Source organism: Heloderma suspectum, chromosome 14, assembly GCF_057233095.1.
Source record: "Heloderma suspectum isolate Gila_16-S chromosome 14, 16-S_ref, whole genome shotgun sequence".
Taxonomy (NCBI): domain Eukaryota; kingdom Metazoa; phylum Chordata; class Lepidosauria; order Squamata; family Helodermatidae; genus Heloderma; species Heloderma suspectum.
The window spans coordinates 24,665,423-24,687,243 of NC_139471.1; the positions used below are offsets into that span (position 1 = coordinate 24,665,423).

Sequence of the window (21,821 nt, forward strand, 5' to 3'; positions counted from 1 at the left end):
ATGGCCAATATCGAAATCAGATTGATTATGTCCTTTCAGCCAAAGATGGAGAAGCTCCATACAGTCAGTAAAAACAAGACCTGGAGCTGACTGTGGCTCAGATCATGAGCTGCTTCTTGCAAAATTTCGGCTTAAATTGAAGAACGTAGGGAAAACCACTAAACCATTCAGGTATGACCTAAATCATATCCCTTATGAATATACAGTGGAGGTGAGGAATAGATTGAAGGGATTAGACCTGAGAGACAGTGTGCCTGAGGAACTAACTATGGATGGAGGTCTGTAACATTGTTCAGGAGGCAGCAACTAAATCCATCCCAAAGAAAAAGAAATGCAAGAAAGCCAAGTGGCTGTCTGATGAGGCTTTACAAGTAGCTGAGGAAAGAAGGGAAGCGAAAAGCAAGGGAGAAAGGGGAAGAGATATCCAACAGAATGCAGAGTTCCAGAGAATAGCAAGGAGAGACAAGAAGGCCTTCTTAAATGAACAATGCGAAGAAATGGAGGAAAACAACAGAATGGGAAAGACTAGAGATCTCTTCAAGAAAATTGGAGATCTCAAGGGAACGTTTTGTGCAAAGACGGGCATGATAAAGGACAAAGAAGGCAGGGACCTAACAGAAGCAGATGAGATTAAGAAGAGGTGGAAAGAATACACAGAAGAACTATACAGGAAAGATCTGAATGATAGCCATGATCACTGAACTTGAGCTGGACATCCTAGAGAGTGAAGTCAAGTGGGCCTTAGGAAGCATTACTAACAACAAAGCTAGCGGAGATGACAGTATTCCAGCTGAGCTATTTAAAATCCTAAAAGATGATGTTGTTAAAGTGCTGCACTCAATATGCCAACAAATTTGGAACACTCAACAGTGGCCACAAGACTGGAAAAGATCAGTTTACATTCCAATTCCAAAGAAGGGCAACGCCAAAGAGAGTTCAAACTACCATACAATTGCGCTCATTTCACATGCCAGCAAGGTGATGCTCAAAATCCTACAAGCTAGGCTTCAGCAGTACGTGAACCGAGAACTACCGGAAGTACAAGCTGGGTTTCGAAGAGGCAGAGGAACTAGAGATCAAATCGCCAACGTTCGCTGGATCATGGAGAAAGCAAGAGAATTCCAGAAAAACGTCTATTTCTGCTTCATTGACTACGCTAAAGCCTTTGATTGTGTGGATCACAACAAACTGGCAAATTCTTAAAGAGATGGGAGTACCAGACCACCTTACCTGTCTCCTGAGAAACCTGTACGAGGGTCAAGAAGCAACAGTAAGAACCAGACATGGAACAACCGATTGGTTCAAAATTGGGAAAGGAGTACGACAAGGCTGTATACTGTTGCCCTGCTTATTTAACTTATATGCAGAGTACATCATGAGAAACCCTGGGTTGGATGAATCACAGGTCGGAATTAAGATTGCCAGGAGAATTATCAACAACCTCAGATACGCAGACGATAGCACCCTAATAGCAGAAAGCGAAGAGGATCTCAAGAGCCTCTTGTTGAGGGTGAAAGTGGAGAGTGCAAAAGCTGGTCTGAAACTCAACATTAAAAAAACTAAGATCATGGCATCTGGCCCCATCACTTCCTGGCATATGGAAGGGGAAGAAATGGAAGCAGTGACAGATTTTATTTTCTTGGGCTCCAAGATCACCGCAGACGGTGACTGTAGCCATGAAATTAAAAGACGCTTGCTCCTTGGGAGGAAAGCTATGGCAAACCTAGACAGCATAGTAAGAAGCAGAGACATCACCTTGCCGACAAAGGTCCATCTAATCAAAGCTATGGTTTTCCCAGTAGCAACGTATAGCTGTGAGAGCTGGACTATAAGGAAGGCTGAGCCCCGAAGAATCGATGCTTTCAAACTGTGGTGCTGGAGAAGACTCTTACGAGTCCCCTGGACTGCAAGGAGGTCAAATCAGTCAATCCTAAAGGAAATCAACCCTGATTGCTCATTGGAAGGACAGATACTGAAACTGAAGCTCAAATATTTTGGCTACCTAATGCAAAGAGAAAACTCACTGGAAAAGACCCTGATGCTGGGAAAGACTGAAGGCAAAAGGAGAAGGGGACGGCAGAGGATGAGATGGCTAGAGAGCATCACTGATGCAATGAAAATGAACTTGAGCACGCTCCGGGAGAGAGCGCAGGACAGGAAGGCCTGGCGTGCTATGGTCCATGGGGTCACGAAGAGTTGGACATGACTTAACGACTGAACAACTTGCCCAAATGAGGAAAAAGGGAGCACAAGCTTGCACAAAGGTGATGCAAGCAGACAATAAGAGGTTCAAAAAGGCATTTTGAGGAGCATATCACTAACAACATCAAGGCCAACAATAAATAATTCTTTAAATATATCAGAAGCAGGAAGCCAGCTAGGGAGGCAGTTGGACCATTGGATGACAATGGAGTTAAAGGAGTACTGAAGGAGGACAAGGAGATTACAGAGAAGCTGAATGAATTCTTCACATTGGTCTTCACTGCAGCACATACAGGACAGATACCTGTGCCTGAACTGATGTTTTTAGGAAGGGAATCTGAGGAACTGAGGCAAATAGTGGTGACAAAAGGCAAGTTCTCAACCATATTGACAAAATGAAAGTTAATAAATCACCAAGCCCAGATGTTCTTATAAAATTCAAATATGAAATTGCTGATCTTCTAACAAAAAATAAATAAAAAATATAAGGACTGCAGAATGGCCAATGTAGCATCAATTATTAAAAAGGGATCCAGGGGGAACCAGGAAATTACAGACCAGTTAGTTTAATGTCTGTTTAGGGTAAATTGATTGAAAGCATTATTAAAGATAAAACTAGTAAGCATATAGGACAAGCTCTGCTGAAAAAGAAACAACATGGCTTCCCCAAAGGTAAGTCCTGTCTCACTATCCATTTAGAGTTCTTTGAGAGTGTCAGTAAACATGTAGATAGGGGTGATTCGGTAAACATTGTTTACTTGGACTTCCAAAAGGCTTTTGACAAAGTCCCTCACCAAACACCATTGAGCAAACTCAGCAGTCATGAAATAAGAGAGGTCCTCTTATGGATCAGTAACTGGTTAAAGAACAGAAAGCAGAGAGCAGAAATAAATGGTAAATTCTCCTGATGGAGGGATGTAAATCATGGGGTTCCACAGGGATCTGTATTGGACACAGTACTCCAGATGAGGCCTAACCAGTGCTGAGTAGAGGGGAACTAGTACTTCCAGGGATTTGGAAGCTATGCTTCTCTTAATGCAGCCCAAAAGAGCATTGGCCTTTTTTGCAGCCACATCACATTATGGGCTCATATTCAGCTTGTGATCAACAATTCCAAGATCCTTCTCGCTTGTAGTGTTGTTGAGCCACGTATCCCGCATCTTGTAACTGTGCATCTGGGTTCTTTTTCCTAGGTGCAGAACGTGGAAAACGTATCCCTATTAAATGTCATTCTGTTGCTTTCTGCCCAGCACTCCAGTCTATGAAGATCACTTTGAATTGTGTTTCTGTCTCCCTGGGTATTGGCTATCCCGCCCAATTTTGTGTCATCTGCACATTTGATCAGCATTCCCTGCACCTCCTACTCCAAGTCATTCATAAAAATGTTGATGACTGCTGGGCCCACGACTGAGCCCTGCGGTACCCTGCTTGTTACCTCTCCCCAGTTTGAGAAGGTCCCACTGAGAAGCCCTCTTTGAGTCCGATTCTGTAGCCAACTGTGGATCCACCGAATCGTTGTTTCATCTAGCCCAACCCTGAAATTATTCAGGGTTGGTAAAACAAAAAGGTATGGGTGTCCATTTGATGGGCTGTCCAGCCGAAGTTTGGGTCAGGGTCAAAGAACTGTCTGTTGGGGGGGGAGCCAAGTAGGGGCCTCGAAGTTGTCCATTCATACTTACCACCCAGGCACACAGGCCACCTGGTCAGTCTTCTCGAGGATTTATATTTCTATTGAAATGTGTGCCTCTCCCCCTAAAATTGCATGTGCAAATCAGTGCGCTCTTTTGCCCTCTTGGTTTTGGTGATGCCATTCCATTTTACCAATGCATAAATGGCCACCCCACTGGATCTCTACGAGGGTGAGCCTGGCATGGGTCTCCCACCAACTCTGCTGCCCTGTTAAAGTCTGGCTAGTGCAGCTCGCTCCATCTCATCTCCTCAGGGTTCAACTCCCCCTCCAGGGCAGAAGTGGTGGGAGGGGTGTGTGGTTGCATCTTGTTCCTTGAGCTCTTGCATCAGATTGCACCTCTGAAATGTTGGGGGATGTGTTGCTACGCTTTGTCCAGGAAGGGATGTGTAGCACAAACCTCCCCAGTTATGAGATTTTCTACACAAAGCATGTATTGTGTGCTCATGATTCCTTACTCACGGTTGTTTATCAGTTCTTTAGACAACGATGTGATCCTCCAGTTTCATTTCAGGTTTTTAAGAGAGTTTTCCCAGGTTGATGTGGGGTGGGGAAATGGGGTATTATTTCTTAAAGCAAAATAACTACTTGTGTATTTGTGCTGTTTAGCTACAGCACACCACCACCTACAGGTTATGTAGTGGAAAAGCAGGAAAGGAAAAGCTCATTGTGTAGATCTTGGATGTCAATTCTTCAACTAAACCGAAAGTTGATACAGCAGTTAACAGCCTCATGTAGAAAAGTTCGATATTAGAAAGCCAAGAGGCTCCTCTGGAATGTATGTTCTTGGCAATTTCTCAGCCAGCACGTCCCTTCCCCCCTGAAACACGCTCACGCACACGCTTGCCAGTTTCGATTTTGTATCTGAAGCTCCGGCAAGAAGGGCCCCCCGTCGCTGCGGCCCAAGGTGTGGGCCCCCCTTGCCGCCCGCAGATGGCTGCCGCCGGCCGGGGAGCGCGGGGCCTCGCCGCGGGATGCGCGTTCGCTCCGTCTTCCGCGCCACCTCCCGGGCGCGCGAGGCGTCCTTCTGCGGGGGCGCGTCGGGGCCGGCAGCAGCCCCCTTCCGAGCGGGCCCGCCTGCAGGCGTGCAGGACGGAGGGCGAGCCGCGGCGCGGCGCGGCGCTCGCGGCCGCCCCCGAGGGGCCCACAGCGCCGGCGGCGGGGCCGATCCCTCTCGGCCAGCCCGCCCTAGCAGTCTCCGTCCGCCCAGGAGCGGGGCTCCTGCCGAGCGAGCGGCCCCGGCCGCCCTCGAGGCCCTCGCGCCGCAGCAGGGGCGATACCTTGCTGCCGGGAACCCCCCAGCTGCCGCGGGGGTCGCAGCTCAGCTCGGAGGGCGCGGGGGGCGGCGGGCGGCGGGCCCCGCTCGTCAGGCAGCCGCGGCGCGGCACCCCGCGAGCCCTGCCCCGCTGCGCCGAGCGGGGGGCGGCGGAGCCCTGCCCGGCGCGGGGCCCGTGGGCCGGCTCAGCCCGACGCTCGCCCCGACGGGCCCAGGGGGCGTCCTCCCCCCCCCCGCGTCGCCCCGGGGGGGCTCGCAACGCCGTGCCCGGGCCTGCGACGCCACCCAGGGCTGCGGAGGCTGCGCGAACAAGCTTCGCCCGGAGGAGGAGTCCTGCGGAGCCCCCCCGAGGGTGCGGCCCCCGCCCTCTCAGGCGGCCCGCAGGAGAGCCCCGGCCTGAGCAGGGCTGCTGCGCGCGCGCGGAAATAACTCTTCCCCAGCCTGGCGCCCTCCAAACGCGATGGACTACTACTCCCAGAATCCCCCAGCGAGTCAAGTTGATGTTTAGAAGCCTGAACTAAAACTGAGGCACAGAATCAATCCGGTAAAACAGCAGTCAACGCGTGTGGGTAATATGCAAAGTTATTTACATATACATTGGCTAAGCTGAAAGGCAGGTGATTAATCAAGTAAATGATATCTAATTGGGTTGACAGCAGAAGTAAAATAACAGCAGCATGTTTTGACCTTATGTTCAGCAGTAGCTTGACATGTATCAGAATGTTCTCCATTCGATGGCGCATGCACCTCCCCCGCCCCCGTGTATGCTGTTTTGTCCGTGTGTCCAGAATTATGTTGCTGTGAGGATTAAAGAATCTCCCCATGCACCTGTCCAGGAATACATTCTTGTGGACAGATGCCTGCAGCAAGGAACACATTTCTGCACATGCTTGAACATTAATGCACACACAGCTGTCTGATGGGGTCTGTGCTTGAGAGTGCCTTTGTCCTTTGGTCCAAGGGCACACAGACAGACACCCCACACACACTTGCTCAGCACCCCGTGTCCTTTAATTTGGAGGGAGCCCTCCACACTGCAATTGGGGATGTAGGCACAGGGGTGAGTGTCCCTCTGACAGATCTCACATGGGACCCCCAGACGGCTCTTCCGCCACCATGACCCTTCAGCCCGGCTCCGCCAGTGCTGCTACTCAAACTTCCCTCTGTTTTCTTCTGGTGTGTCGCTTTTGCCCCAGCCCCTCCCGCAATGAACAACCTCTTCTCTCCCCCCCCCCACCCCCACAGCTCTGCACTTTCCAGCAATTAAAAAGAATAAAGCAACAGTTGTCTCAAGGCAGGCCAAGGGGCTGAGTGACCCCGATTTTCTGTGTGGCTGGGCAGTGTGAATGGGGCCTTTGAGAGCCCTGATGACTGGCACCTCCATCAGCCCCCCCCCCCGCGCGCACAGCCTCCCTCCCCACCTCCTTTCCCCCCCCCCTCACTTTTTCATTTCCTTCCTGGACAGGGAGCTCATGCTGTCCTCCCATTGGCAAGGTGGGGATTAAAAAGGCCCACGGGGTTGGGAAGAGGCAGCGTGAGCGTGGCCTGGCCAGGAAAGAAAGGGGGCACAGTGGGGCACCGGAGCAGGGCCCCCCTGCACTCCTGACCAGGGCTTTTCTTCAGAGCCCTCCACAGGACAGCTGCCGCTGCAGGGCGCAAGCTAGGAGGGCAGGCGAGCCTCGCCTCTTGCCCCACATCAGGGCCTGCAGGGGCCCGTGGGCTGCTCTTGGTCATGGTCGGACCATGGAGCTCTACCCTCCAATCCACGGGGCCAATGAAAAGCCCCTGCACCTGTTTGCTCTATGCATGTGTGCCTGTTTTTTAATTGGTGAGGCCAGTTTTGAATCAGCAAGTCTTAGCAATTTCAGGGCACACATCTCCTTCTCCTTTTTAAAGACTATTTTCCTGGGTTACTACTGTTAACGGAAGCGAGAAAAAGGAAAGAAAGAAAGAAAGAAAGAAAGAACGAAAGAAAGAGCTTGCACCTCTAACAACACACTCATACTTGCCTCTTTAAATTGTAACTTCTTTTGCCTTTCCTTGGGCATCTCAAGATGGTGCCCATGTTTAAGGCCTTGTTCATATGCAAATAGATTTCATTGGATCAATCGGTTAAATTGCGTAGTTCTTTCATTAGTTGGCAGCTCTAATGTACCAATTGTTGGACTTCTTTGATAGCCAGGTTCCTATGCAGCAGGAGGAACTTATATAGGAACTTCTGCTATACAATAAAATAAACTTGTTAGGGATTTCTCCCATACAGTAGATGGAACTTATATAGGAACTTCTGCTATGCAAAAGAAGGAATTTATATAGGAATTTCTCAGGTACCCTAGAAGCAATTAGCCCATCACAGTGGACACACCCACCTTCCCCAACCTGGTGCCCTTGGATTACAACTCCCAGCATCACCTTTGTAGCAATAGACCAGCTCTGCCAAGAGGCAAAGTGAGGCAGCTGCCTTGGGCAGCAAGATGTGGGCTGAGGTGTTGGAGCATAGAGCTGCGGGCGGGCATACACACACCCACACACCCACCGCCCCCACCAGGCTCGCTTGCTGCCCTCAGGCGTTGAATTAAGATTGAACTGCCAGCCTGGCCCACCTGAAGGGGTGGGGGAGTTGCCTCCTTTGCCACAGGCAGCAAAATGTCTTTGGTCCTGTGGGACAAGCTGCCCATCTTCAAACTGAGGAACCCAATGACCTTCCAGGTAACCCTACAGTTCCAAGACCACCAAAGCAAGAAAAACAGGTCCTGGGATTTGACCAGTATCACTGGAAGGGACCAGGGGACTGGGGGGGATATTGTCTCGACTACGAGCAGTGAAAGGAATTCAGTGGCCCGGTGAAGCCAGGCCGTGCCACCGTGGGACCCCTTGCCCACCCTCCTGCCTAGCAAGGTGCCGCAGAACCGGAGCAATAGGCCAGAATGGCCACCGCCGTCGCTCCTGTGCTGCAGGAAAGGTGCTGGGCCTGTGGCCAGGGAGGCCTCGTGAGCACCTTATTTGGGCTGAGATGCACAGAAAGGGCGGCGGTGCGGGAGCTGCCCCCCCTTAATGCAACGCTGTGAAGACGAGGCGCTCCTCCGGTCCCTGTTTAATGGATTTGAATGTGAAAAGGTGGTGGGATTTGGGTGCCGGGGGGGGGGGGCTCGGGGGGGGGCTCTTTGTTCAGAGCTGCTGCGCCTGGCATAGAGTCCTTTCGCCTCTGGAGGGCATTGCGGGGGGGGGGGCTCTTTTTCTCTCCCTCTCCTGGTCTGTCCCTTTCTGCCTGGTGATCATTAGCATACCAGCTGCTGCTTGAGAGAGGGACCAAAGGAGGGGGCAACAGAGGCGTCCTGGGAATGAATAGGGGCGGAGGGGGGTAGCTTTTTAAAAAAAAAGAAAGGGAGGGGGCGGAGGCTATGAATGGCAGTGGGGAGGAAAGCTGAAAAGATGTCAGTGCCGTTTTGAATGAAGCAGGAGGGGTCTCCCAACGGGTGCAGAGGGCGGGGGAGGCCTACCCCAAGGGGCAGGGGTGGGGGGAAGCAGACGGAAAGAGAAGCAGCGGCTGGGAGGGGGAAGCGGGCAAGGGAAATCTGACCTTAGAGTGAGCACATGGAGGTGTAAAGTGAAGCCGCTTTTCACGTGCGCCACCCTCCACACACACACTGCAAGGGGCATTGAGGTGTGGGGCTGCAACAGCAAAAGCCTTTGCCTCTTCCACCTGCGCCCCAGTAAGAAAGGGCCCCAGAGCAAAGAAGAGTGCACAAAGGCCCCTAGCCAGCGTGGCGCGATGGTCATGCAGTGTGGGACTGGGGCGACCCAGGGTCTAGTCCCCATGCCACCATGAAGCTCCCAGGGTGGCTTTGGGGCAGTCTCAGCCTAACCTACCTCACAGGGTTGTCGTGAGGATCAAATGGAGAGGAGGAGGAGCCATGTGAGCCACCTCGGGCTCCTTGCAAGAGCAGGAGGAGGAGGCAACAACGACAAGGACAACGACAATTGCCTGGGGAGGCGGGGGCTCTCCCGCACCGGAGCCATTCAAGACGAGGCTGGACAGCCACCTGCCAGGGATGCTCTGACTTGGATTCCTGCATTGAGCAGGGGGTTGGACTCGATGGCCTTGTGGGCCCCTTCCAGCCCTACTATTCTAGGATTCTAAGGATCCACAAGGATTTGTGGGCTAAAAAGGAAAACAAGAACTTCCCTGTCGGCCTCAGACATTAGAGTGCCGAGATTGCTTCATGCATATTGTCTCGGCAATCCTGAAAACAGCCTTCAAGGAAGGCCAGCACTATTGCCCCGTATGGCAGACACGGCAGGGGAGGTGGCTAGAGGCTGAGAAAATACCAGATCCTGGCTGGGTTGAGAGGTGGCCAGGGGATCTCTTGGTCATCTTTACTGATTTATTTATTGCAAAAATTCAGTACTGCTTTTCATTCTTTAAAAAAATCCCAAAACAGTTTACAATATAAAACCACAATACAATACAACAAACCCAGTCACTCAAACAATAGAACAATGACTGCAAACAAAAACGTCTCACTAGGAACAGCCAGGGGTCGCTGGCCATACCAGCAGTTGGGGGATGCCTGGGCAAGCAGGCATGTGGTCTTTAGTTGTCAGCAGAAGCAGTGCACACAGACAGCCTGCCTGATCTCAGTGGGGAGATCCTTCCACATGGTGGGTGCCACAACTGAGAAGACCGTCCTGCATACCACAGCCAAAGGAGCGTTGGTGGGCCACAGTGTGGTCAGCAAGCCCTCCCTCACAGAACGTAAAAATCGGGGCAGCCTATACGGAAGGATGTGGCCTCTCAGATAATCCGGTCCTGAGCTGCTTAGGATCTGATAAACCAGCAACATGGCTCTGTAGCTAATCTGGCAGCCAGTGCAGAGCTTTCAGCACAGGACTCATACGTGTGTGGCAAGAAGCTCCGCGGAGCGATTTAACTACCGCGTTCTGCAGTAGCTGCAGCTTCTGAACCAGTCCAGGCAGCCCACATAACGCACATCACAGTAGTCCAGTCTTGACTACCAGTGCATGAATTGCTGTGGCCAAGCTACGCGCATCTGGGAATGGCTGTAGCTGTCATGCCAGCCAAAGCCGGCAATAGGCGCTCCTTGCCACTGAGGCCTGTTGGGCCTCCGGTGACAGAGATGAATCCAAGAGCACCCCCAGACTACTTCCCTGTCCCTGTAGGAGGAGGACAACCCCATCCAGGATAGGTAAGTTACCCAACTCCTGGACCTGGGAACTGCTTGCCCACAAGATTCCATTTCAGTTGAGTGGTCCTTGCGCAGTCCACCACGGCATCCAAGCACTGATCCAGGTCATGCACGGCCACGCCTGACTCAGTTGTCACAGCGAAACAGTGCTGGGTGCTCTCTGCATATTGATGATACCATGCCCCAAATCCCATAATGAAAAGCACTGGCAATGGGATTGTGCCCTGGTGAACCCCACAGCATGCAACCCCCCAATGCCACTCTCTGGAACAACCCCACAGCCAGGAACAGAACTATGCGCCCCCTAATCCAGCCTCACAGAGCCAATCGAGGAGACGCCATGAACGATGGTATCAAAACTGCTGAGAGATAAAGGAGAAGCGATGGGGTCGCACTCCCCCTGTCCCTCTCCAGATAAAGGTCATCAACCAGGCTAACCAAGGCCGATTCCGCCCCCAAACCAGGCCTGAACACAGATTGAAATGGACCCAGATGCTCCGTATCCTCCGGGAGTCTGCAGCTGTGCCGCTGCCACCCTCTCGAGCACCGTGACCAAGAAGGGGGTATTTGCCACTGGGCGGGAGTTAGCACAGACCTCCGGGTCCAGGGAGGGCTTTTCCAGGAGCAGTCACACAATTGCCTCTTTAAAGGAGGCTGGCGCCATTCCCTCACGTAAAGACGCATTCACTATGCCCTGCACCCACCCAGTCAGACCTCCCTTGCTAGGCACGATGCACAAGGGGGCACATGGCTGCTCATGTTGCTGCAAGTGTCTAGTCCACATCATCATCAGATCTCATCCCCTGGGATGATCCCACAAAACTGGGCGAGTTGGTGCACTGGATACCCCAGCAGGGCCTGTCCCGACACAGGTCACCATGAAGAGCAGCGACTGGGCCTCAACATGCCTAGCAGAGTCGTCGGAGCAGGCCCCTGGCCGTCAGCACGCTGCTTGTGGCACAGATGACATTGAGCCGTGGCCCACTTGGAAAAGCTCCGTGAGGCAGCTCCTGGAGGATGCCACGCAGGCCGCACTGAGCCTTCTTTGCAGATCTCCCTGCCACGCAGTTGGTGTGAGGGGTGTGCTCCCACACATGTTCAGCCACACTTGCAGTAAGTCCCAGGCCACAAGCACTCCAGCCTTCGTCCGGCCTGCCACATCCTACCCTGGCTCTCCCTTGAGTCAACCCTTCCCTGCCTGTTCACCTGGAGGAAATCCACGGTCACCAGAGGCAAACGGCCATTGGGAAACTGGTGGCAGATGGCAGGCACCGGTGCGGGGGTTGTGTTTGTATGCATGCTGGGGTGCCCCGTTGGGCGGATGCCTTCTTGCCACTTTGTCCCATGAATTCATGCAAAACCTGCCCGGTGGATGGACTTCTGCCACCAGCTGAGAGAGAGGCCTCAGGCACAGGGAGGGTGTCGTCTCCATGCCTGGCAACTTTGGGGAACAACTGTGTTGGCTGGGAAAGAGGGGAGTTGCAGCCCAACACATCTACAGACCTGCGAGCTGAAGGCTGGACCAGCTGCTTCCCAACCCCGATTGGCTCTGCAAGATGGACCCAGTTGCTCTGTACTAAAACCATCTATGTTGTACACAAGCACACAGAAGGTTCCCCAGAAGTCATTAATTGCCTCTTTAAAGAAGCATCTTAATGGCTTTTAGTATCCCAATGATACATTCCCAACCAAGCTGTTTAAAATGCATCAAACACTGAAAACAGGCCTTTGTAGAAGAACTTAAGGAGAGCCCTGATGCTGGATCAGACAGAGTCCACTATTCTGTTCACACAGTGGCCAACCAGCTGCCCACGGGAAACCCACGCGCAGGACAGGAGTGCAACAGCACCCTCCCGCCCATCTCCACCATTAACTGGTGCACATGGGTAAACTGCTTCTGGTACTGGAGGTAGCACATGGCCATCAAGACTAGTAGGCACTGATTGTCTTTTCCTCCTCCATGAATGTGTCCAGTCCCCTATTAAAGCCACCCAAATTGGTGGCCATCACTACATCTTGTGGTAGCAAATTCCATAGTTTAACTCTGCGCTGCATGAAAAGGTACTTCTTTTTGTCTGTCCTGACTCTCCTGCCAATCTGCATCACTTCCACTCTTTGCCCCTCCATGCACTCATCCCTTCCAGTGTTAGCCCCCACCCCCCATTCAAATATAAACCCACCCCAATCCATATGAATTATTTGATTCAGGAAGCTTGAAACTGCTTGATGGATGAAGAGAAACCTAACTTGAGACAAAGCCATTCAGCACTCTTCGTTTGCTGCCTCCCCTCCACCCCCACCCTCGCCTAGAACTGAGAGGTGGCTGATCCATCTGTTTTGGAGTCAGTCACGCAAACAAGATCCCAGAGACAATTGCAGGAAACACTTGAGGAGTTCAAAATTCTTTCATGGGTTTCGGTTGCAGCGACATTAGCCTACACAAGGCAGCCGGTGGACAATGAGATGCAGAAAAAACACACCCTATAATACCGGACTGGTGTGTGTGTGTGCGCGTGTGACCAAAAAACCCAAGAAGTCCGTAACAGAAGTAACCCAAGCATTGGAAAGAGAAGGAAAAGATGGCGGTGTTGAGGCATCTCTAATCTGCTGGGGGTACGATTATTTTGGGGACAGTGGAACAAGGGAGAACTTGGTCTCCTGACAATTTGAGGGGGGCTCTCTTCCTCTAGCATCCCTGAAGCATTGCAAAGACCTCCAGGAGGACTTGGGGTGTCTCACAGCGCCCCCCACCACAGAAGGGCTGGAACTCAGTGGGAGCACCTGTGCTTTGACTGCAGACAGTCCAGGTTCAATCCCCAATATCTCCAGCTAGGGCAGGGGGGGGGCGTCTGAAACCCTGGAGAGCCGAGGCCACCAGTCTGTTTAGCTAGAGGGACCAGCGCTCTGATTTGGAACACAGGAAGCTGAGTCAGACCTTGGTCCATTTAGTGCAACATCATCTTCACTGACTGGCAGCAGTGGCTCTCCAGGGTTTCAGGCAGAGGTTTCTCCAGCCCTACCTGGATATGCTGCTGGGGGTCGAACCTGGGCCCTTCTGTCCGCAAAGCAGGGGCTCCACCACTGGGTTATGCTCTTTTCCCTAAAAATGAAGATTCTAGTCCTCATGATTCTAAGTAAGGAGTGGAACTAAGTAAAGGGCTGAACCACAGAGCCACAGGCCCATTTGATCCAAGGCCATTTCCCCTGTTCCTTCCCAGCCCAGGAGTAACACCCATCAGGGTCTCTGCACACCTGGGCTATCCCATTCCAAGCTTTGGCAATGAGGACAATGGCACTTCAGCAGAACTGGCCATGCTGGACAAAGTCAAAGGTCTCCTGAGGTCATGGTCCTTTGGCCAAGAGCAACCAGCCACATGGTGCTGGGATGCTCATGAGCGGGACATGAGGGGGTCCACCTTGCCTGTCACTTTTGTCTGTTCATGGGCGCTCCATTTCACCTTCATGGCTAACGGGGTTAGGGGGCCATTCATTTGTTCAAATCTTTCCTTTAAAAATTGGCATTAGCTAGTGGTTCTTGCCACATTTTGTCCATATGAATGGGAAGGAAGTCTCTGCTTTTGTCTGTCCATTGACAATGGTGATGGTGCTAGGAACTCAGGCAACACATGCCCCCCCCCCCCCCCCGGAACACACACATATTTTATTTTTACACAAAAGTCCTGTGAGACAGATTAGCTTGAGAGATTGTGGCCATCCAGGGTGCAGAGTTGATTGATTTTATTTGTACCTTGCTGTTCCACCTAAAAATGGGCACTCAAGGTGGCTTACAGACATGGTTAAATTGCTGGTGAATGGAAATTTGAAACCCACCACCCCACCTCCTGTGTGCCTCTAGCAACGTATTCCAAAGTTTGATGATGGAAAACAGGCATCCTTGCCCTATGGTTAGTGAGCCAGAAGTCCACAGCCACTGTTTGGATGTCCAAGCGCATCACAAGCCTTCTCCAACCTGTGGCCCTCAGAGGTGTTGGACTACAACTGCTGGCTGGGGGTTATGGGAGTTGTAGTCCAAGACCTCTGAGGGCCACAGGTTAGGGAAGACTGGAGCGGGCCGGAGGACTTTCGAAATCGGATATTAAGCTCAAGTTTTTTTGGGGGGGAATGTTCTAGGACTCATCTGGCAGTTTTCACACTCCACTTGCACCTGACACATTGAATCCCGCACAAAGCACTTGATGGTACAGATGCTCAGCCTGCGCACCAGCCATGCTGCAGCCGGTCTTCCCACCAGATCTGTTTCCAGCCAGACCTCGTCCACCAGCGGCTCAGCTCCCATGATTACGTGCCCTGCCCTCTCTTTGCCAGGGGATTCTGGCTGGGGTTGATGGGAGCTGTATTCCAACACATCTGGAGGGCAGCCACTTGGGGAAGGGCGGGCCACATGCTTGCAACCAACAGAAGCAGCCTGTCCATGGGAGAATTGGCTTCCGTGGGGCATCGCTCCTCCATCCGGCAGGCATTTCTGAGATCAGGCGCCGTGCGACACCTGACCGCCAGCCTCCTTGCCTCTGGGGCCTGCTGCCCTGCTCCCTGGCTGCTTTGCCCCCGCCCTCAGGCTTGTCAGGAGGCCCTGCCCCTTGGCGTGCTGTTGGCAATGCCACGCTTGGCGATGTGTGGTTCGGCACCGTTGGTGCGTGCCCCACCTTGGGTCCCCTTTCTCTATGGCCTTTTCCTCACATTCTGAGGATAAAAATGACTGGGGGGAGGGCAGCTTTCTAAAGAAAGTGACAACAGAGCCCCAGTGCATGCCCAGAGTGCTTCCCCTCTCGCTGGTCATTGTTGGAGGGCGCTGTTACACTCCAGCCCTGCCTGTAGGTTCCCTGTGGGCAGCGGGCTGGCCTCCGCGTGAACAGAATGCTGGACTGGAGGGACCCTGGGTCTGATCCAGAATCAGGGCTCTTCCTCTGTTCTTACCTTATAACAGAGGTGGGCAGAAATCAGGTCTCCAGATATTTGGACTTTAAGTATGTAAGAAGAGCCATGCTGGAGCTTCGGCTAGTGGGTGGTATAGAAATAAATAAACAAACACACAAACAAACAAACTTAAGGTGTGTGCAGAAACCGAATGGCCAATTCAGGTGGGGGGTGCCCTAGTTTGTGGTGCCCCCTTGCTCAAGCTCCCATTTCAGCCACAGACCACTTTCCAGGCAGTCCCATGCCAAAGCAACTCAGAATTCTACACCAGGAAGGCCCCACAGGGTGCCCAAATTATCTCCCTGGAGCCCTCTGCAGGCATGTCAGGGCTGGGGAAGATCCGTGCCTGAAACTCTGGGGAGCTGCTGCTGCTGCCACCCCTGGGAGATGGACCTGATGGAACTCAGGAGAAGGCAGCTTCTGGTATTCCTGTTAGCTCAGCCCTTTACTTAGAATCACGAGGACTTTGATTTTAGGGAAAGGACCATAGCTCAGTGGGACAGCCCCTGCTTTGCATGCAGAAGGCCCTGGGAACAGACGCCTCCTTGCTGAATCGGGCCAAGGGCCCAGAGTCCTGTACCCCCTCTCCAACTGTGTTGCTGTGGTCTGCCCCTTGTGACTGGTACTCAGGAGACTTTTGCTGGCTATGGAGGTTCTTATAGAGACTATTGTATTGACAGACTCCAGACATTCGTCCAAACCTGGGATTCTCCTCAGCTGCTGGTCATTCACACTTATTCACACTGGTCATTCACAGGAGGGAGCTTAATTCCTCCATGGGTGGAAGCTGGGCCCTCAGATTTGTGTGGCACTGCAACTGGTTCTCTGGACCAGATGGAGGGTGCTCAGCCTGTTCCGGATGGGGCTGCACTCCCCCTGAAGAAGCAGGTCCGTAGCTTGGGGGTCCTCCTGGAGCCACCTCTGTCACTTGAGGCTCAGGCGGCCTCAGTGGCACAGAGCGCTGGCCCAGGCACACCTGTACCTGGACAGGGATAACCTGCCTTCAGTAATTTATGCTCTGGTGACCTCCAGGTTAGATTACGGCAATGCACTCTATGTGGGGTTGCCCTGGAAGAGGGCTTGGAAGCCGCAGCTTGTGCAAAATGTGGCAGCCAGATTGATAGCAGGGACCGGGAGGTCTGAGCATATAACATAGTTCTCGGGCCAATGGTGCCGTCCGCCTGTATATTTCCGAGTCTGACCCAAGGTGATGGTTTTGACCTAGAAAGCCTTACATGGCTCGGGGCCACAATACCTGATGGAGCGCCTCTCCTGATATGAGCCTGCCTGTACACTATGATCAACCTCTGAGGTCCAAGGGAGGTTCAGAGGGGGGCAACAAGGGGAGGGCCTTCTTAGTGGTGCCCCCACAATTGTGGAACACTCTGCCCAGTGAGGTCCCTCTGGCACCAACATTGTCATCTTTTCAGCAACACATTGTCTTTCCTCCACTCCCAGGCATATGACAGCACAGGATGGGGCACTTTAGTGGGGCTTTTTAATCAGTTCCTGGCAGTTTTATCATTACTTTAAAAAAACTGTTTAAAACTCTTTAATGTTGAAGGTTTTCTTTTCAAGGGCGCTTTGGCTATTGGGTGGAACAGAAACACAAGAGATGGATGAACTCTCATCATTCCCAGCCAGCAGGGCCAATGGATGGGCATGATGAGCATTGCAGTGCAAGACATTGGGGGGGGGGGTGTCAGGTTAGGGAGGATGTCCTATACCCCCTCTGTCACCTACATTACAGTCTCCCCAACTTTTAGTATTATGAGAAAATGAAGGGGGGGAATCTCTCTCCAATGAAACGTTTGAGAAGTGTCTATTGTGCCCCTGCCTTAGCAGCCTTTTCTTCCTAACCTACACAGCCCGGCCACGTCACCCCCTTTGGCTCCTTCTCCCTTGAGGTGTCACTTCAATGCTAAAGTGCCTGCTGGTGTAGGTCTGCTGGATGAAACCAGAGGGCTCTGGCCCAGCCAGCCACTTCCTTCCCAGAGGACAGTGAGAAGGAAAGTGGGCTTGTTCAGGGGCAGGTGGTCTTTGAACGGGGGGGGGGAGAAAGAGCCACAAGGGACGCATCCTACGGTCTCAGGCACTTGTGCACATGGGAGAAAGCCACACTGGGAAAGCCTCTCTGTCATGACATGCACCATCTCTGGTTGCAAGCCTGGACCTGAAGGGGAGCCATTCTGTGCTGGGGGAAAAATCAGCAGAATGTCCACCTGATCGTGCGCATGTCTGCTCAGAAGTATGTCCCAGTGTGTTTGATCTACTTTTCCTGTGATTGGCCCTAGGACTGTAGCCTTTAAAGGGGAGGGGGAAAAACCACAAGGAAACATATTTTTCTTTTTTTATAAAACGATCAGTGAAAAAATTTATTTATAAATTTCTTACCCTGGGACTACGCAACACTATCATACACTTAGGAGTATGCCATCTTGTACAGAGTTGGTGTTTCATTTTTTTATCCAGTTAAAAAATGATCATACAGTGACCCACATACAGCTTCAATATAAGCCTAAAACTCTTAACAAATTAATTAACATAATTAAAAAAGGTATTTGCCATCTAGAAGAGGGGGAACAACAACATTATCTACAGAGAAACTCCTCTGAGAAGTAATTTGTTTATTTCACCATCAGAATTAGGGAAGGAATGCTGAATGGATCCATGATGCACAAAACAGAACCACCCCAAACCTCTCTCTCGCTCTCTCATTAAATAAGGAAAAGAGAGATTCTCCATTTTGGCACAAAAAGTCACAGCAGCACGACAAGCCAAACAATCAGAGGAGGAGAGCTTTATCCCTTTTTATTTCTCAAGGTGGGGTAGGCAGAACATCTAGCCATATAGGCAGGCTTTATGGGGTTGCATAGAAAAAAAAAAAGCCCTCAAACCCTACACACTCAGGCTGAAATCCAAACTCTGCTTACCAAGAGGGGAAGTCCCACTGAATTCAGGGAACCTACTTCTGAATAAACATAACTCAGGATCACACTGTAGCTGAAGCAGCAGCTTGTTGGGATAAAGGCCAAAATATAAAGAAGCCCCCAACTCACAGAGGTGCCCATTTCCAGAGCAAGAAATCCTCCCCTCCTGGGAAAAAAAAGTGTGTTTTCCTGAGCCGGTTCACATGGCGGCGCGGGGGGGGGGGAACGCTATGCAACTGGAAAAAGACTCCCCAGTTCTTTAAATGGGAGGGGAGAAAACATCCAACAACAAAAAACCTCACTCCTTGTTTCATGTCACCCCCCCAAAAAAAGTTTCACAGTCTTCAAAGCCAGATTTTTTATATATACAAAAATATAAATATGTTTTAACATCTTTACAAACACTCCCAAGAGAGTTTTCCTTTAGAAAATTGGGTTTCAAACCAAGATCTTTTCCTAAACCCTACCCCAGATCTTGGATTACTGAACATAAGCTACTTTTTAAAAAGTCATCATAATAATGTCATAAATGTTATGACATTTTATTGTGGCAAATCCATCTAAGAAAAGAAGAAATTATGTGCAACTCTAAAACAGACACCAGAACACAAACAGATGATTCTCCCCCACTGAGAATCCTAAAAGAAAAGCACCCTCCACACGCGCCCTTCTCAGGAACAGTTTGGGGAAAAGCAGGCACACAATTGCTTGTGACGTCACAGCATTCATAAAGGAAAAGCGAGGGAGGCCAGTGGAAAGAGGCCAGCCTGGTCCCTCCCAGCGTAGATAGGGGGACGTGAAACTATGGAGACGGCAGAATAGCTCAGTGCAATGGGGGGGGGGGTGAACATATTGCGAACCACACTTCGGAAGAACAATGCATAATTCATTTCCTTCCCACCCCCCAACTGTATTTCCAAACCACTCAAAGACCCCTTCAAACAAAGCACCCAATTCTCTCCTCTCTCTCCTTCTCTCTCTCTCTCTCTCTCTCACACACACACAGATAAATAGTTAAACATGCAGCCCCAACACAGTGGGAAACTATCTTTAAACGGTTTAATGGCTATTTGACAGGAGGGTGGACGCAGAGAGAAACACAAGCGATATGGCAGTGGAAAATATTTATCTCTCTCTTTAGTGCATACAAAAAGATGGGAGAAGAGACACAGACTACAGGAAGGAAAGGGGATAGACGGACTTCTCGGCATTCACGGGAGATAAAGCAGCGCAGACATTTCCCACGCGGCCCTACTTTAAAACAGGCTTCCTCATTTTTTCTTCCCCTTTCAAGATGGACTGAACGTTGGATTGCGCATTGAAAAGAGTTATTTTTAAACGACATTGATTTCCCCACCCCCAGTAGTTTCTCCCCTGCCAGCCCCCTTGGACAGCAGGGGGCACGCGTGTCCTTCCAGAGAATGTTCATAAGCTGTTTCCCAGACTCCTCGCTCCCCCCGCCCCACGGTGGCCCTGGCTGAAGTCACCAATTAAAAAAGCCCCCCCTCCCGCCCCGCAGTCTTATGTACGCTACACTGATCCCCGCAATCTTATGTATGCTCCGCTGATTTGAAGGAGAAGCAAACTGAAAAGCCAAGCCCCAAAAGAGCGGGGCGGGGGACGAGGACGACACATATTTTGCATTAGTGGTTTCGCATTGCTGATTTTGCATCAGTAGGAGTCTATTTCAGTTTGGACACCATACACTATAATAATAATAATAAAATAGTTCCTGAACTATTTCTGTATTCTAGTGAAGGTGGGAAGAGGGGCTTTGTTTTTTTGCTCTGTGATAAGGAGAAAGCCCACCAACTCCAGAATATGATTTGTTTTAATAGCTGGACCTGTAACTATTCAGTTTTACCTAGTTTACACCCAAAGAAAGAGTTTGAACTCCAAGAGGTTAATGACAGGGTGGTTCATTTTTCTGGGAGGGGGTGGTTGGGAAAACTGTGTGTGTGTGTTTGTAGGAAGGTGTCTGAACGCACCTGACCAGTTCCTTACACTGAAAACGGGAAAACAGCAAATACTGTAGAACAACCGAGGTAGATGGAAGACAAAAAAGGAGAAAGTCGGCGGGAGCGGGGTCGTTTTGTTTTACAGTAGAGCAAACACCAAACCTGGTGAAAGACATGAAACCCTTCCCCGCCCTCCCCAGTAAAACTTGCATGAGTCCCCGCATCTCTTTTGCACACAAAAATAAAATAATAATAATTACAACACAAAAAATCCAAGCAGCTTCGAAATCTCTCTCCTTCCCAGATGGGGCTTCTTGCAGGACCTTGAGGCGGCGGCGGCGGCGCGCGGGGGGCGCGCAGAGTCTCCGGGCGGGGAGTGCGCAGGCTGCGCGTTGGGGGCAGCCTCGGCCCTCGCCAACCCCCGCGGCTCAGGCGCCCGGCCCCCGTCCGGCGCATCCCGTTCCCGCGCGGGGGGTCTGGCGAGAGGCGCCGCGTCCCTCCCGCCTCGGCCGGGCCCCCGAAGCCCCTCGGCGGCGCGCGCGCTGCTGCCCGGGCCGCGGGGCTCAGCCTCGCCCGCCCGAAGAGTACTTGGCCTTGGTGATCAGGTAGAGGACGATGTCCTGGTGGCCCCCGAAGGCGGCGATGTGCAGCGCGCTCCAGCCGTCGCGGTTGGCCAGGCGGATGTCGGCGCCGAACTTGACCAGCAGCTTGACCAGCTCGAGGTTGCCGTCGATGACGGACTGGTGCAGCGCCGTCTGGCCCTCGGGCCCGAACGCGTTCACGTTGAACTCGCAGCTCGTCATGCTCTGCAGCAGCGCCTGCAGCTCGCGCGTGTTGCCCTGGCGCACCGCCTCCTGGAAGACGCGCTGGCTGGCCGTCGGGGGCGCGCCGCCCGGCGGCGCGGCGCCCGGCGGCGCGGGCGGCGCGGGCGGCGGCGCCGCGCAGGTGGACAGCTCCGTCTGGCTCATGGCGGCGGCGGCGGCCCGGGCTGGCGGGGCCGGCCCGGCGCGGCTCCCGGCATGGGCGGCGGCGGCGGCCCGCTGGCCGGGGGGGCGCGCGCGGAAGCGCAGCCGGCGAGCCCGCCGGCGGAGAGGCCCCCCGAAGGCGCGCCGGGGCGCATCCGAGGCGGGCGCCCGCCGCTGCCCCGACGACGGCCGGCCGCGTCCGAGGGCGGCGAGGAGGAGGCGGCGGCGGCACGGGAGGCGCGCCAGGCAGCCGGGCGGCGCGGCGACGCCTCTGCTCCCTCGCCGCCCCGCCTGGCCTCCGCGCGGAGCCTGCTGCGGCGGCTGCTCCGCGGGCGGGCGGCGCTGCCGGGCTCGAGCGCGGTCCGGGGCGGCGCTGCTGCTGCTGCTGCTGCTGCCGCCGGTGCCGCTGCCGCGCGCGGGCTCGCTGCTGTCCCGCCGCCCGCTCGCTGCCTCCGCCGGAGCGGGGATGCCCACGGGGCGCCTTTTAGGCGGCCCGGCTCATTTGCATAACAATGCCTGGCGACGCGTCCCCGCCTCTCCGAAGGGGGGAGGGGAGGCCGCTGATTGGCCGCCGCCCGACGGAGGGAGCGCTGCCGGCGGAGGGGAGGGGCCAGGCGCCCCCCTCCGGCCCCTGCGGACTTTCGCCGGGGCCGGGCCGGGC

General features: G+C 52.9%; 1 protein-coding gene across 1 annotated transcript; it reads right to left on the reverse strand.

Moving 5' to 3' along the window:
• Positions 1 to 20,510: 20,510 nt before the first annotated feature.
• NRARP (NOTCH regulated ankyrin repeat protein) lies at positions 20,511 to 21,163 on the reverse strand. Its single transcript, XM_084820824.1, has 2 exons — positions 21,129 to 21,163; positions 20,511 to 21,065 (listed from the first exon to the last, which is right to left on the reverse strand). The coding sequence occupies exons 1-2, from the start codon at positions 21,161 to 21,163 to the stop codon at positions 20,759 to 20,761; spliced, it is 342 nt and encodes a 113-aa protein (XP_084676950.1). The 3' UTR covers positions 20,511 to 20,758.
• Between the last annotated feature and the right edge of the window lie 658 nt (positions 21,164 to 21,821).